Consider the following 13,379-nt stretch of genomic DNA (forward strand, 5'->3'; position numbering starts at 1 on the left):
ACGCTCCTGCTCACCTAGGCCCTTCCCCAGTGTCTGCAGCGCCACCCGGACACGACGGTGACGGGCCCTCCGGTGGGGAAGGGGGCTTGGATGGCTTCCCCATGGCCCGGCAAGCACACCCATCACTTCAAAAACATACTGGGTGTGCTTGGTGAGCCGCGGGGAAAGCGCAGACTCACCAGGGGGAGGGGGCCGGGGATGGCTTCCCCGCGGCCCACCAAGCACACACACTGCCTCAAAGACGCGCCGGGTGTGCTTGGCGGGATGCGGGGAACTCGCGGAGGATTGCTTCGGGCATGCCTGGCGCACCATGGGGAAGTGACAGTGGTGGGCGGGGGAGGGCCCTGTCAAAGCCCATTCTTATGAAGGGGCTTTGAAGCTAGTGTTTAATAATGTCATTATCTGAGTTACATGATTATGACTGTTAAATGTGTTAGAGCAAAGTTAGTCAAACTGCGGCCCTCCAGATGTCCATGGACTACAATTCCCATGAGCCCCTGCCAGCAAACTCTAACCCTGCGTTAGAGTAATGACAATTTCCTCTGAGGTCATGGAGTTGTTAGCTTAATGTCCTTGAGTCCTATAATTCTGTATTTTAGTTATTAAAGTTTGCTCTCGTGTCCAGTAAGAGGCCAGACCCACCTCCCACTATTTTCATTTAATTCCTCCACCAACATTTTATTATGATTATTATCAGATTTATTACTCACTGCTCCCAGTGAGCTGGCTTGTAACTGAAAAGTAACAACCGGACAGTATTTGTGTCTCATTCTTTTGTCACACTATCCAGCTTCTCCATCTATACAATTTAAGGAAGAGTGCATAGTTCCCACAACATGTTGAACATTCCAAAGCCTCCAGGTAGAGTCCCTGCAAAAGTGGGGGGTATTTAAAGCAAGTGTGTAGCTGTGTAACCGTTGATAATGACATCTGTGTGGCAATCATTATCAGCTGTAATGCAGGGGCCACTCACTCTAAATACTCCCCTCAGATGTTGAAAGTAGGGGGGAGTATTTCAACAGAGCGGGCCCCCACATTATAGCTGATGATGATAATCCGCTGTAACACGGAGTCAGCTCCCTTTAAATACTATCCCCAGACTGCGAAGCCTCCTTGCCGCCTGACAAGGCTCTTTCAATGTGAAAAAAGATGCCAGCTCCTTAAACTCCCACCCCTGTCAGGGTGCAGAGAGAAGCTTCCCTGTAGCCTGACAGGGCGGTGCAAAGTGGAAAGGAACCAACAAGTGGCTCTCCCAATAGGGACAGTTGCTTGCCAGCTCTTTAAACCTCCACCCATCACTCCTTCAGGGTGCTGAGAGAATCTTCCCTGCAGCCTGACAGGGCGGCACAGGGTGGGGGGAGAGAAGCCAATAAGCAGCTCTCCCTGTGGGAAATATGCTTGCCAGCTCTTTAAACCTCTCCCTTCCCCCCTGTCAGGCAGCAGGGTGAAAGCTGCCTTGTGATCATTGCATTCCAGCACGAAAGGGCTTCACTCCTAGTATTTGTATAAACTGCTGCATCTACCAGTGGCCAGTTTTCTTCCTCCTGCCTGTAAATTAAAATCTATATTTAACTCAGAAATCCTTTTCTGCCTGCTTAACCTTGGGAATATTTGTGGGGGGAAATTCAACATGTTTATTCCTTTTCTTTCGTTTAATGATCAACTCATTTGGCTCAACATCTCCTGTCAGAGATGTGTTTATTATGGTTGTTAGTTATGGAATAAACTAAAAGTGTTTTGTCAGTTAGTTTACATCTTTAAGTAAATTGTTCTTTGTAACCTTAAAGGTAAAGGTAAAGGTATCCCTTGTGCAAGCACCGAGTCATGTCTGACTCTTGGGGTGACGCCCTCCAGCGTTTTCATGGCAGACTCAATACGAGGTGGTTTGCCAGTGCCTTCCCCAGTCATTACCGTTTACCCCCCAGCAAGCTGGGTACTCAATTTACCGACCTCGGAAGGATGGAAGGCTGAGTCAACCTTGAGCCGGCTGCTGGGATTGAACTCCCAGCCTCATGGGCAAAGCTTTCAGATGGCTGCCTTACCACTCTGCGCCACACCTTAGCAAGAACTAAATTTTAATTAGGCTACGCCATCACTGTTACAATTATTGTAAATCATTGGTTTTTATTGTCATTTTATGGTTTTAGGGGACGGGTTTATGTAAGCCGCCTCGAGCCTTCGGGGGGAGGCGGGGTATAAATATAAATATAATAATAATAATAATAATAATTATGATTTTGTGTAATCTTGAATTAAGCTTAAGAGGAAAACCAACATTTAAAAACCTTTATATTTACAGTAGATGGCATAGGATTATGAAATCATGCTTTTAGCAGATTGTCTTTCTGTTATGGTCCACTGTATTTTACCCCATCCTTGTTATCTAATGTAATACAATTACAAAATGTTGGACATCTAAACTTATAGATCATCTCATTAGTTGCATAGTGGAGGGCATAAATGGTTAGGTAAGGGTTGCCAGCCCCAGGTTGGGGGACTCCTGGATATTTGGGGGTAGAGCCTGGGGAGGACAGAGAGCTCAGTAGTGTTTGGTGCCATAGAGACCACCCTCCAAAACATCCATTTTCCCCAGGGAAACTGATCTCTGTGGTCTGGAAATGAACTGCAGTTCTGGGGGATCCACAGGTCCCAATCAGAGACTGGTATCCCTATTCATAAGAGGAGTCTTTGTTATTCCTATATATGTTCATGAAATTTTTTGTTGTTGTGTTACTTTGTTACAAAATTTTGATGCTTACTGGACTCTTAAGTTGACTATAGAGTGGATACTGAGCAAGGACTCCAGCAAGCTAATTTCTCCTCATTTTCCTTTAGTTATATTTCTCCTCTGAAATTACTCTCTAATTTTAATTACCTTGTTCTCAAGCATGTGTGCATGACAGGCTTTCCCATATTCCTTTAGTTTTATGTGGTTATTTAATCTTACAGAAAAAACTATCCTGCATTTTTTTCTTTGCAAAAAAAGCACGTTATACAAAGAAAATAGATAAAAATAATGAAGATAAGCAAAGAGAGCTTCTATATGGCCCTAAAAGTCACCTGCAATCATCAGTAGTATCAGGAAGGTCAAGACTTCAAGATGGTCCCACACATCAAATAAAATCAGTTCACAGCAGTTATAGAATATCAGAACTAGTCAGCAACAAATCAAATAGTACAAACAATTTCTATCTTATGTCACCATCCAAGAGAAACAGACCTGTCAGTGCTCTACCAGGTCAGCTAAGGTAATCAAAGCTGTTCTGTGGTGCTTTTAACTATGGCTGTTGGTGCTCTATCCCCTTTCAACTGGATCAGTAATGATGATCCAACTGACAGCCTTAAACTTATAGTAAAGGACAGCTCAACATTTAAGATTTAGGATTCCTGCATTTGCAGGGCGGCTTTAAATGTGGGGGGAGGGGGGGAATGAGAATTTCTTGTACGTATGAAAAATCGTAAACCATGTATACATTATTGTGTGTTAGATTTATTTAATTTACCAATATATGACCTGTTATGCCATTTCCAGAGCATGTCTATGACAATTAGGGTATTCAAATTTCGATTTCAGTGAGACTAAGGCAGCAAACCTATGTGCATATAATTTAAAATGCTGCACACAATAAAATGAATTTCCATTAAACATGGATATGAACAGCATAGGAAATTCTAAGCATATAAAAAAATAAGGATACGAAAAATCCAAAATTACAAAGAAATTATTATTTTAAACTGTAAAATGCATGTAGTTATTTTTAAAGTTTATTTAATTCTCTAACATGTGTTACTGGATCTTTAAGGAAAAAATATTACACACTGCTGTCATAAGAAAACTTACTGTTCTAAGTCCATTGAAGTCAGTAGAGTTTAAAAGAAATAATTATGCTTAGGGTGGCACTGTAAATAATATAAATAAATTTACTTTGTTGTTGCAGTTTCCCATAAATTTAGTGTAACGTACTTTTTAAATTTAAAGTTCAGAAATTACGAGATGAATGATATTTGAAGGACACTGTCTAAATGAAAACCACTAATAGCTGTTAAATGGAATTAATCTGAAATTATTTTGCAACAGATTACAGTATCCTTGCTCAAAAATTCATTTGGCTCAGAAGGCCTCAGAAGTGTTCCACCTTTTTAAGCGGCAGACTTGGACACTCAGAGTAACTGCTTTTAAGAATGGCACACTTAGTGTATTTGCTAAAGTTGCAGTGGCACCTTCCATTAAACTAGTAAGTATTAATATATTTTTGTATATACTAATATTCAACATAGTTCTCATAACAAATGAAATGTTACAGAATTATGCAAGTATATGGTAATTATATTTTTCCTCTTAAACTCTATCCATGTAAAACAGATGCTACAAAAATATCCTAATGCGGGGCCAAAATTTCAATTAACTGTTTTCTGTTTATGAAATCCATAAAATAACAAAATAAAATTTTATACAAATATGGATCTTAATTATGATAGTTATGGTTTCATTGCGTTATCAATTGATAAGATAGCTGGACATTTAGCTGTTGAATGCATATATACTGCATATGGCTAAATATTTAAGACCTGGATTTTAAAGATTTGATTCTTGGCAACATGATTTACTGAAGTAAATTTTTAATCCTCTTTTCCTTACCTTTTTGTATTCATTTAGCTGCTGGAGGAATGTACTGTAAAGCTGAAGCTGAATACGGCTGCACGACGAGTCTTCCTGGCAGACGGCACAGAGGCACTAGATGCCACAGACATTCCCCATGATGCTGACGTTTATATTTCAACAGGAGAGCCCTTTTCAAATCCATTCAAAAAAATTAAAGGTAAAAAAATGCCACAGTCAGTGGCTTAAGGGGTGCAATTAAAAATGATTTTCATCCTGTCTTTTTGCATGGTTTAACAAAACTAATGTTTACTCATTTACAGCTCAGTAAGAAGATAATGTGCTTAATGAAAGAAAAAATCTACTGACAGCCACGTTTATTGCCCTTCATTAGCATTGGTGCTTAATTTAATATAGATCTGAATAGACATTAGGGAGCCTGCAGGAGGTTAAATGGTGAAAATATAATAAATTAAATCAGAGATTATTGAATTTACTGTTTAGTTTCACTGACATCTAGCAGACACAATTCATTAGGCTTATTACACTCGAAAAAATAATAGTTCAGAGTTTGAGTGTTTTATTAATTTAGGCATATGACCTTTATTAAGACATACCATTAAAATAATTATCAGACTGTTCATGCAACAATGTAAAATATTCACTCTGAATTTGCACATAAATTTATATGTGCACCTTTTCTAATGCTAAATTATGACAGTTAAAACTCTTTTTCAGCATAATCTCTGAATCATTATTTGGTTGCATATGTTTTGAGATCACAAGACTGGAGTTTGAATTTTTATGCTGCTGCCATAGTTCGTTATTTTTTAAAAAACAGATTTTGAAAAGGTTATTGTGGATTGAGTCAGTAGCCTTACAAAGTTGTGTATGACTTTCAAAATTGTGTTATAAAACATTGCAGTATAATATCAGAGTTTCTGAAATATTTGTGCTAAATATTAACAACATCATGAAATTCATAAACCTGGATTGAAGTAGTGAATCACCTTTAATATTACACCATTGACCCCCAAATAAAATTAGGTAATTTTACATTTTAAAAAACTGTATTGGCCTAGTTTATGAAGTAGGTTAATGCACTGTGTTTTAAGAAATGCTGGGACCAAAGCAAAACAGAGTTTTTCACTAATGCGCCAATTTTTATGGATCGTGGCTTTAAATGTAGTACTGTTCTAAATTTTTCATAACTGTTACAATTATGTATAATTTTTGTTGAAAACAGCAAAATACTCTTCATTTTTTCTCAGTGTGTCAATAGAAGATGAGCCACCAGTCTAAATATGTTATAAAAACTGGTGCATTGTTGAAAGATGCTGTCATTGCCAAAAAAGTTGTGCCGAAATGTTTGTGCATTGAATGTTGGTGGCTCACAGGAAAATGTTGGAAGAGTTTATAGTAAAGGAATATTATTGTAAGATGAGCAAATTATGTTTGAAAACATACAAAAAGGGATTAATAACATCAAACTGCCCATAAATACCTTTTAAAAAGGTACGTTATAAAAAAACATGTAATTTTATTTATTCCACCAGTTGAATTGTATAATGTACACTTATTTCTGCTTTAGAAAAAATTATATTTGCAATAAGTAATTCATAATTCATGAATTATGCATGTAGTGTAGTATTACAGACGATATGACAGTTGCCTTGAATACATTCCAAATGATCCATTGAATATGTTTTAGTCTATTAACTCAATAAAGGAAATAAATTTAGACAATAATCTTTTTGTCATTTTCTTAGTTCATATAGGAACAGGAAATTGTATGTTGTTCTTTCAAGTAAACAGCAATAATCAATATTCACTTTGTCTTATATCTTAGAAGTTATTAAGTTAAACCTAATATTATAATAATTTGTATAATCATACGAATAATTTATGTAAGGCATTATTACTTTTTCCAAGCCATGTTGGACTACATTTTCAAATTAATTAAGCATTTCTTTCTTTCTTCACCTCTACTTCATCATACCCAACAATAAACTTCTCTGCTTTGTCTGCATCTTTTGGCTGTGTTTCATCATATCATATGCACTGCTGTTCCTTTAGTACCAAAATGTTGGCACACATTACTGAAAATTTCATACCAACTCTTGCTGGATCAGCAAGCTTAACCTACCAAAATCTGGTGTAGTGCAATAGTATTTGACTGATAATCAATCTTTTTGCAGCTCGACAGTTGTTTCTGGGACTCAGACTAGAGCAGGTGGCAGATGTGCCTTGTCTTTTGAGAAAAGAAAGAGTAGGTGAGGTTGGGCACAGTGTAACATATTGTGTGGCCATTAAAAGGGCTTTGCTAGGGTAAGTATTACAGGAAAAAGTCACTGATATGCATAGAAGACCCACCTAGTGTATCCAATAGGTCTTTTTACAATCTGGTTTATAAGTTTAATTCTATTACAAATTTAATTATATTACAAATTTGTCCCAAATGATTTAACTACATTCCAAAATAATTTTTAAACATTGTTAATAGAACATTTCCCCCCAAATTACAGATGTCAACATATTCTTAGCAAATCTGGTATGGCAATATACAATTTTAACAAAATACAGCATATATAATCAAGGAAAATTGTAATTCTTTGATAAAATATATCATAAAATAAAGAAGTTATTTGTCTACTGCTGATCTACCAGAAAAATCTAAATTTATATTTAAGCTCTAATTCCAAACATCTTTTCAGACCTGCTGTGCTGCAAGTATGCAGAACCAGTATCATGTAATGATTAACAGTTTGAATTCTGGAATCCACCAATTCAAATTTCACTTCACTCCAAATTCATTAGGTTCTTTAGGGAGCCTCAGTCTGCCAGATCTATTAATGTTGATTTACCTTACAGGATTGTTGTAGTGATTACTGAGATTAGATACATGAAAATCTTGTACCCTACATTGTTATAAAAATGGCAAGTAGGTTGATGATTGTAGGTCTGCCTTAACTATAAAAGTATAAAAATGCATAAGCAATTTCTGGTCTATAATATAGGACTCTGTTCTTCAAGCTCCTAGTGGGATAGGAGTGCTGCTGATTTGGCTGTTGTTGGAAATTGTCTTTTGGGTATGAGAGAGAGCACAGATAGCTCAGATTCCACTTGGTTTATTTGATGTCAAATGAAATTTACATTCGAGTTTACTTTTATAGTGCCATCCTCTGGAAAAAAAACTTTGTCCTTTAAGACCAACAAAGTTTAGTTCTGGGTATATTTGTGTGATATTTGAAGCTGTATGCATGCACATAGAAGTTTATACCCAGAATTAAAATTATCTGGTCTTAAAGATGCCTCTGGACTCAAAGTTTGTTTTGTTGCTTGAGACCAGCATGGCCACCTGAATCTATCCTAGGGAGAAGTATACCTTTCTACATACAGTGTAGTTAATGGACTGCACTACTTATGCTTACACTGTTAATATAGCTCTTTGACAAAATGCACTGAAGATAACATCTAGAAGTCTGTTCTGCTATGCATTTCAAACAAAAGAATTAAAAAATAGGATAGGTTTAAGATTTACTTAAATTCGTTTTTCAACTGCAATTTAAATGGGGGTTAATTTAAAGAAATCCTTAAGACAGATCCGTAAGCACAGGATTTTTGCTGAAGAGATTGATAAAAAGTCTTGATTGAACAAATACATTATACTCTGGAAAATCACCTTTTATACAAGTAAAAACATGTGTTTAATGAGGTAATCATGCATGTATCTCGAAAATGTTCACCATGCAGAAAGATTGTAACACAAGTCTGAACTCTGTATTAACCATCTAACCCACAATACAGCAGAATTGTTTATTTGATAACTGTACTTTTTTATAATTGAGAGGTATTAAAACACTAAAATAGTAGACATTTGAGAGTTCATTGTACTCAGTGCTTGTTGCTATCAGTTTTATTACACTGAGGATTCTATATATGAATGAGTTGTATTATCTGTCTATAATACACTGTCTTAGCTACTATTTGCTTCAGATTTTTTAAACTACCAAATTCTTTAATTAACCCCAGATTCTTTCTTTCTTATATGAATTGTTACTTTTGCCCAAGCCTTTTTGTCATTATTAAATTCATCAGTGTTTACACATTTTGAATCTTAATAAAGAATTACAATGCTTGAAACATTTTTCTTAGTACATTTAACTGAATTAATTTGTAGTTTTTTCTGTCTTAGTATGACATGTCAACTCTTCTTCTTCTTCTAATTGTATTTTGACCATTGTTAAGAAATTAGGTGTGTCAAAACTCTTTCCTCTTGTTAAATGAAATGTCTATTTATGTATTTGTTTTAAATGCCCTGTATACTCACATATAAGCTGACCTGCATATAAGCTGAGGAACTTATTTTTACCACAAAATCTGGGCAAATTTATTAACTCGCATATAAGCCAAGGATGGGAAATGCTCCATCATGGCAGGCTCTCTCATCCAGCCTCCCCTTCAACAAATACAGAAAAGTCAAGAGTATGAGTGGTTGCTGGTTTTTGTACCCCACTTTTCACTAACCAAAGTGGCTTACAATTGCCTTCCCTTCCTCTCTTGATGCCAGACATCCCGAGAGAGCTATAACAGAACTGCTCTGTGAGAACAGCTCTGGCAGGAGAACCAAACAGTGCTCCCCTGTCCAGCAAACCAGAGCAGAACAACAGTACCTGAAGTTGGCAACCTATTACAACAAGTAAAACAGCTACCAAACTGGAAGAATTGACAATTCTAACTACAACTGCAGTGCGTCCCCAGAACAAAACACTGAAATAAAGAACTGTAAAACTTAACATTGAAAGAAAGAACTGTAAAAATAAACTTTTAAAAGAAACACAACCTCAAGAAGAAAAGGCAAACAATGCTGCCCCTCAGATAAAAGAAGAAACACTAGGAGAAAGAAACAGTAAATCCCAAAGCACCCCCAAAACCCATCCCACTCCACCCTCAGAAACCAAAAGAATAGTTTGGAAGAAGTGATTAAGAAGAGGAAGAAGTGAAGGCAAAAGAAAAAAAAAAGATCAGAGTCCCCCAGTCAAACCATTGGTGTCCTACAAGCTGCCAGAGCAAACTCAGCTTGTTGTACACATTTGCAAAAGGCAATGCAACAATTGGCTGGCTGTCTGAAGCAGACTTTTATTTCAGTTACCATCTATATCCGTGCATAAGCTGAACCGGTCTTTTTCAGTGTGTAAAAAGGTGCTGAAAAACTAGACTTATGCACGAGTATATATTGGATTTATATTCTCACCTTCCTGCAATGCCCTAGTGAGCTTGCAAAATATAAAGGCATGCAGTTGAAACACATAGATTAAGTTGCAACTTCAAATATATCAGGTCAGAACTGCAACTTCTGCAATAAATATTGTCATCAGTTACTAATAAGAGACATTTATTAGCTGCTCTGTCAAAGGCACATTCAGAATGATTCCACTGTGCACCTTTTATGAAAAAGAGATGATGATGATGATGATGATGATGATGATGATGATGATGATGATGATGATGATGATGATAGCATTCTGTACAGTAGCCAGCAGGCTGTTGTGAAGTATGGGTACAGTAACTTAAAATGAGCATTCATGGGCAGTGGTGCCTTCTGAAGCTAAGATGCCTGATTACCTTAGCTAGAACAAAGGATCATTTGGGGAAAGGTAGTTCAGAAAGTTCCAAAACATAAAGGGCTTTAAAAGTAACAGTCAGCATTTTAAATGATGCCTGGAAAGAAATAGATGGCCAGGGTATTATGACTGTACCAGTATAAACCAGAAAATAATCTAAAAGATTTTATAGCCGCGACTTAAAACTCATAGGCTCCTTACTCCATTGTTTATTGAACTGTCCAAAATTTTACAAATTCATAGTAAGAGTTCTTTCTCCCTTGTTAAAGGATATAGTTTGTTCCCCATTCTACAGAAAGGTTCAAATTCTTTTAGATTTTAAAATTACCATGATGTTTGCAAAATTTTTCTTTCATGTAATGAGGTTTAACCAATAGCAATATTTGGTTAGTATGTGGCCAGATTATATCTGTCCTTGTATTTGAGATGGAAAATCTGGGGACTCTTATTGTTGACTTTGTATTGGATGTACATTGGCATACAGTATTGTTATTGTGTTTGTTCATGTCCATGATCAATAATTGTGTTGTGGTTATACTTGTATTACTAATTGTATTTTAATCTGGTAATCATTTTATTCTTGACTGTTAATGCTCAAGACTTTAGTCAGAAGAGCATAAACAAATAAATAAGAAATAAGATGGGAAAAGAAGGTTGCTAGTGGGAGTTCTCCCACTATTCTGGGAATTGAGGTAGCCCTACGTGCCAGCTGTTGGCTCTGTTTAAATGAAAGCCATTGTGACATAATTTTCAATAGCATTACAAAAGGCTCCTCTGCCCTACCTTAGTAGACCCTCTTCCACGTACACAGAGAATTAAACTGAAACTAAGCAAGTTCGTTTTATAGAGGAAAGCAAAACTTCAAGAGGAAGTTCAAAGAGGAAGTTCAAAACTTCAAACAGTTGTAGAATTCTGTAATGTATAGTTTCTTATGGCAATAAACTGATAACATTATTTATTATACCCTACCATTCTGCCCTCAGAAAGGCTACTAAGGCAGCTAGCAATTTAAAACATACCTGATAAAATCACATTTCAAAATGATTAAACCCTACCACACAAAAATTATTAAAACAAATTAAAACAGTTAAAAAGTACATTGGTCAGGAAGGATCACTGAGAGAATTCCAAACAAAACAATAAAATCTTCACCTGCTTATATAAGATGGCAACAGAAGATGACAGATGAGTCTTCCTGGTCAGAGAGAGTGCCTTGGTGCCATGGTAGAAAAGTCTCTCTCACAAGTTACTTTCTCCCAAACTCAGGCTTTGTCAATCAGGGTTTCATGAAACCTTGGGTTTTCTTGACAGCCCCAGGAGGGTTTCCCAAATGGGTGGGAGTTAATCAATTTTTAATAATTATTTTTAAATTTATTAAACATTTATCGGGTGATATGAGCATATATGGTCATGTTGACCCACCCAGCCAAACTGGCCAAAGATGGGCCTGGAGGGGGTGGGAAGGGGAGGAGCCCCAGGTGGGCATGTATACAGCTATGCTTCCCAACCATATTTTGCATGATCGCGCCACTTGTGGGGTTTCTCAAAGCCTAGGAGTCACATGGGTTCATAGGGAGTATGAGGTCCTTCTCCTATGTTAGTCTCAAACCATACAGAACTTTTAAGGTCAACAGTAGCACTTTTAATTATACCTGGAAACAGACTGGGAACCAGTGTAAGTGGGTTAAGACTGGAATGTTAGGGTCCCTATGAACCTCTCCAGTCAATATCCTGGATACAGCATTCTGTACCAATTGAAGATTCAGAATTGTTCAAGGGCAGCCCCACAAAGAGAGCATAGCAGTAATCTAATCTAGATTGCATTACTATAAGAGCAGGACTACAACTGAACAAGAGTACAAAAATAATGATTACTGGGGAATTAGTCAACTAAGACAATAAAGAAATTGAAATTCTTCAGGATTTTCTATTCCTTGACTCCATTATCAACCAAAAGAGAGCATGCAACAATGAAATCAGAAGGAGGTTGAAACTGGGAAAGGCAGCCACTTAGGAGCTAGAAGAGATTCTTAAGTGTAAGGCTGTTTCATTGATGACCAAGATTCAGTTGATTCATGCCATAGTATTCCCTATTACTATGCAAGAGTGAAAGTTGGACAGTGAAGAATGCTGACAGGAAGAAAGTTGATTCCTTTGAAATATGTTGTTGGAGGATACATCCCAAAAGACTAATATGTTAGTTCTAGATCAAATCAAGCCTGAATTCTCCTTAGAAACTAAAATGACTCAACTGAGGCTATTTTGGTCATGCTATGAGAAGATATGAAAAGACAAGTCACTGGAAGAGAAAATAAAGCTAGGGAAAGTTCAGGGTGATAGGAAAAGAGGAAAACCCAATATGAGATGGATTAACTCAAACAAGGAAGCCACAGCCCACAGTTTGCAAGACCAGAGCAAGGCAGTTAACAGCAGGATGTTTTGAAGGATGTTAATTAATAGCTGGAGCCATTTTGATAACATTTAACACACATACACAATCTCCATGTAAGTAGAGCATGTAACATAGGGGCCAGAACTTTTCTACCCGGGAAAGGCCACAGTTGGCTAGCAATTCAAAGCTGGTAAAAGGCACTCCTAGTCATAGCTGCCACCTGCTTGTCTAGCAGCAGGCCTGGGTCCAAGAAAAATAATTTGTGTCAAAAAAAGAAAATATACAACTAACAGTCAGTTTCTTCAGAATGAAAGTTAAAGAGCTTTTCTCACAGGATTCTTAACTTTCACCCACAATTACACCTATTAACCTACATACTGTAACATATTATATAATTAAACCGTACAGAGAAATCCTTAAAATGCTGGCCTACACTAGGCTCGTATACCAACCCAGTCATCTTCCATTTGAAAATATTTCAGGATAGAGTACAGCCCCAACCTACTAAGCTCTATCCAATTAATGCTGAGTCCTTTTAATTGTACTTCCTACTGACAGTCACATACCCTCTGGCATGAGTACCCACATCTAGGAACAGAGGCCTCCTGCTTAAAGTGCCCAAATTAATACACTTGCGGTAAGTGTCATAATATGTGAAGAACTGTGGAAAATTGTTAGATGCCAGTCTTTTCCCCCTGAGGGGAAATATTTTCTTTTGCAGTTTAATAGATTTGCAGGTGTTAGAGATTGAACCTGGACTGTC

General features: G+C 37.0%; 1 protein-coding gene across 4 annotated transcripts in view; it reads left to right on the forward strand.

The window, feature by feature from the left end:
- The window catches only part of DCDC1 (doublecortin domain containing 1), a 396,547-nt gene that overhangs the window by 24,309 nt on the left and 358,859 nt on the right, over positions 1 to 13,379 (forward strand). For all 4 annotated transcript variants that reach the window (XM_077321955.1, XM_077321952.1, XM_077321953.1 and 1 more), the window contains 2 exons: positions 4,079 to 4,235; positions 4,658 to 4,820. In XM_077321955.1, coding sequence (XP_077178070.1) covers positions 4,079 to 4,235; positions 4,658 to 4,820 — 320 coding nt within the window. The remainder of the gene's footprint in view (positions 1 to 4,078; positions 4,236 to 4,657; positions 4,821 to 13,379) is intronic.

The sequence above is a fragment of the Paroedura picta genome, chromosome 2 (genome assembly GCF_049243985.1).
Source record: "Paroedura picta isolate Pp20150507F chromosome 2, Ppicta_v3.0, whole genome shotgun sequence".
Lineage (NCBI taxonomy): Eukaryota > Metazoa > Chordata > Lepidosauria > Squamata > Gekkonidae > Paroedura > Paroedura picta.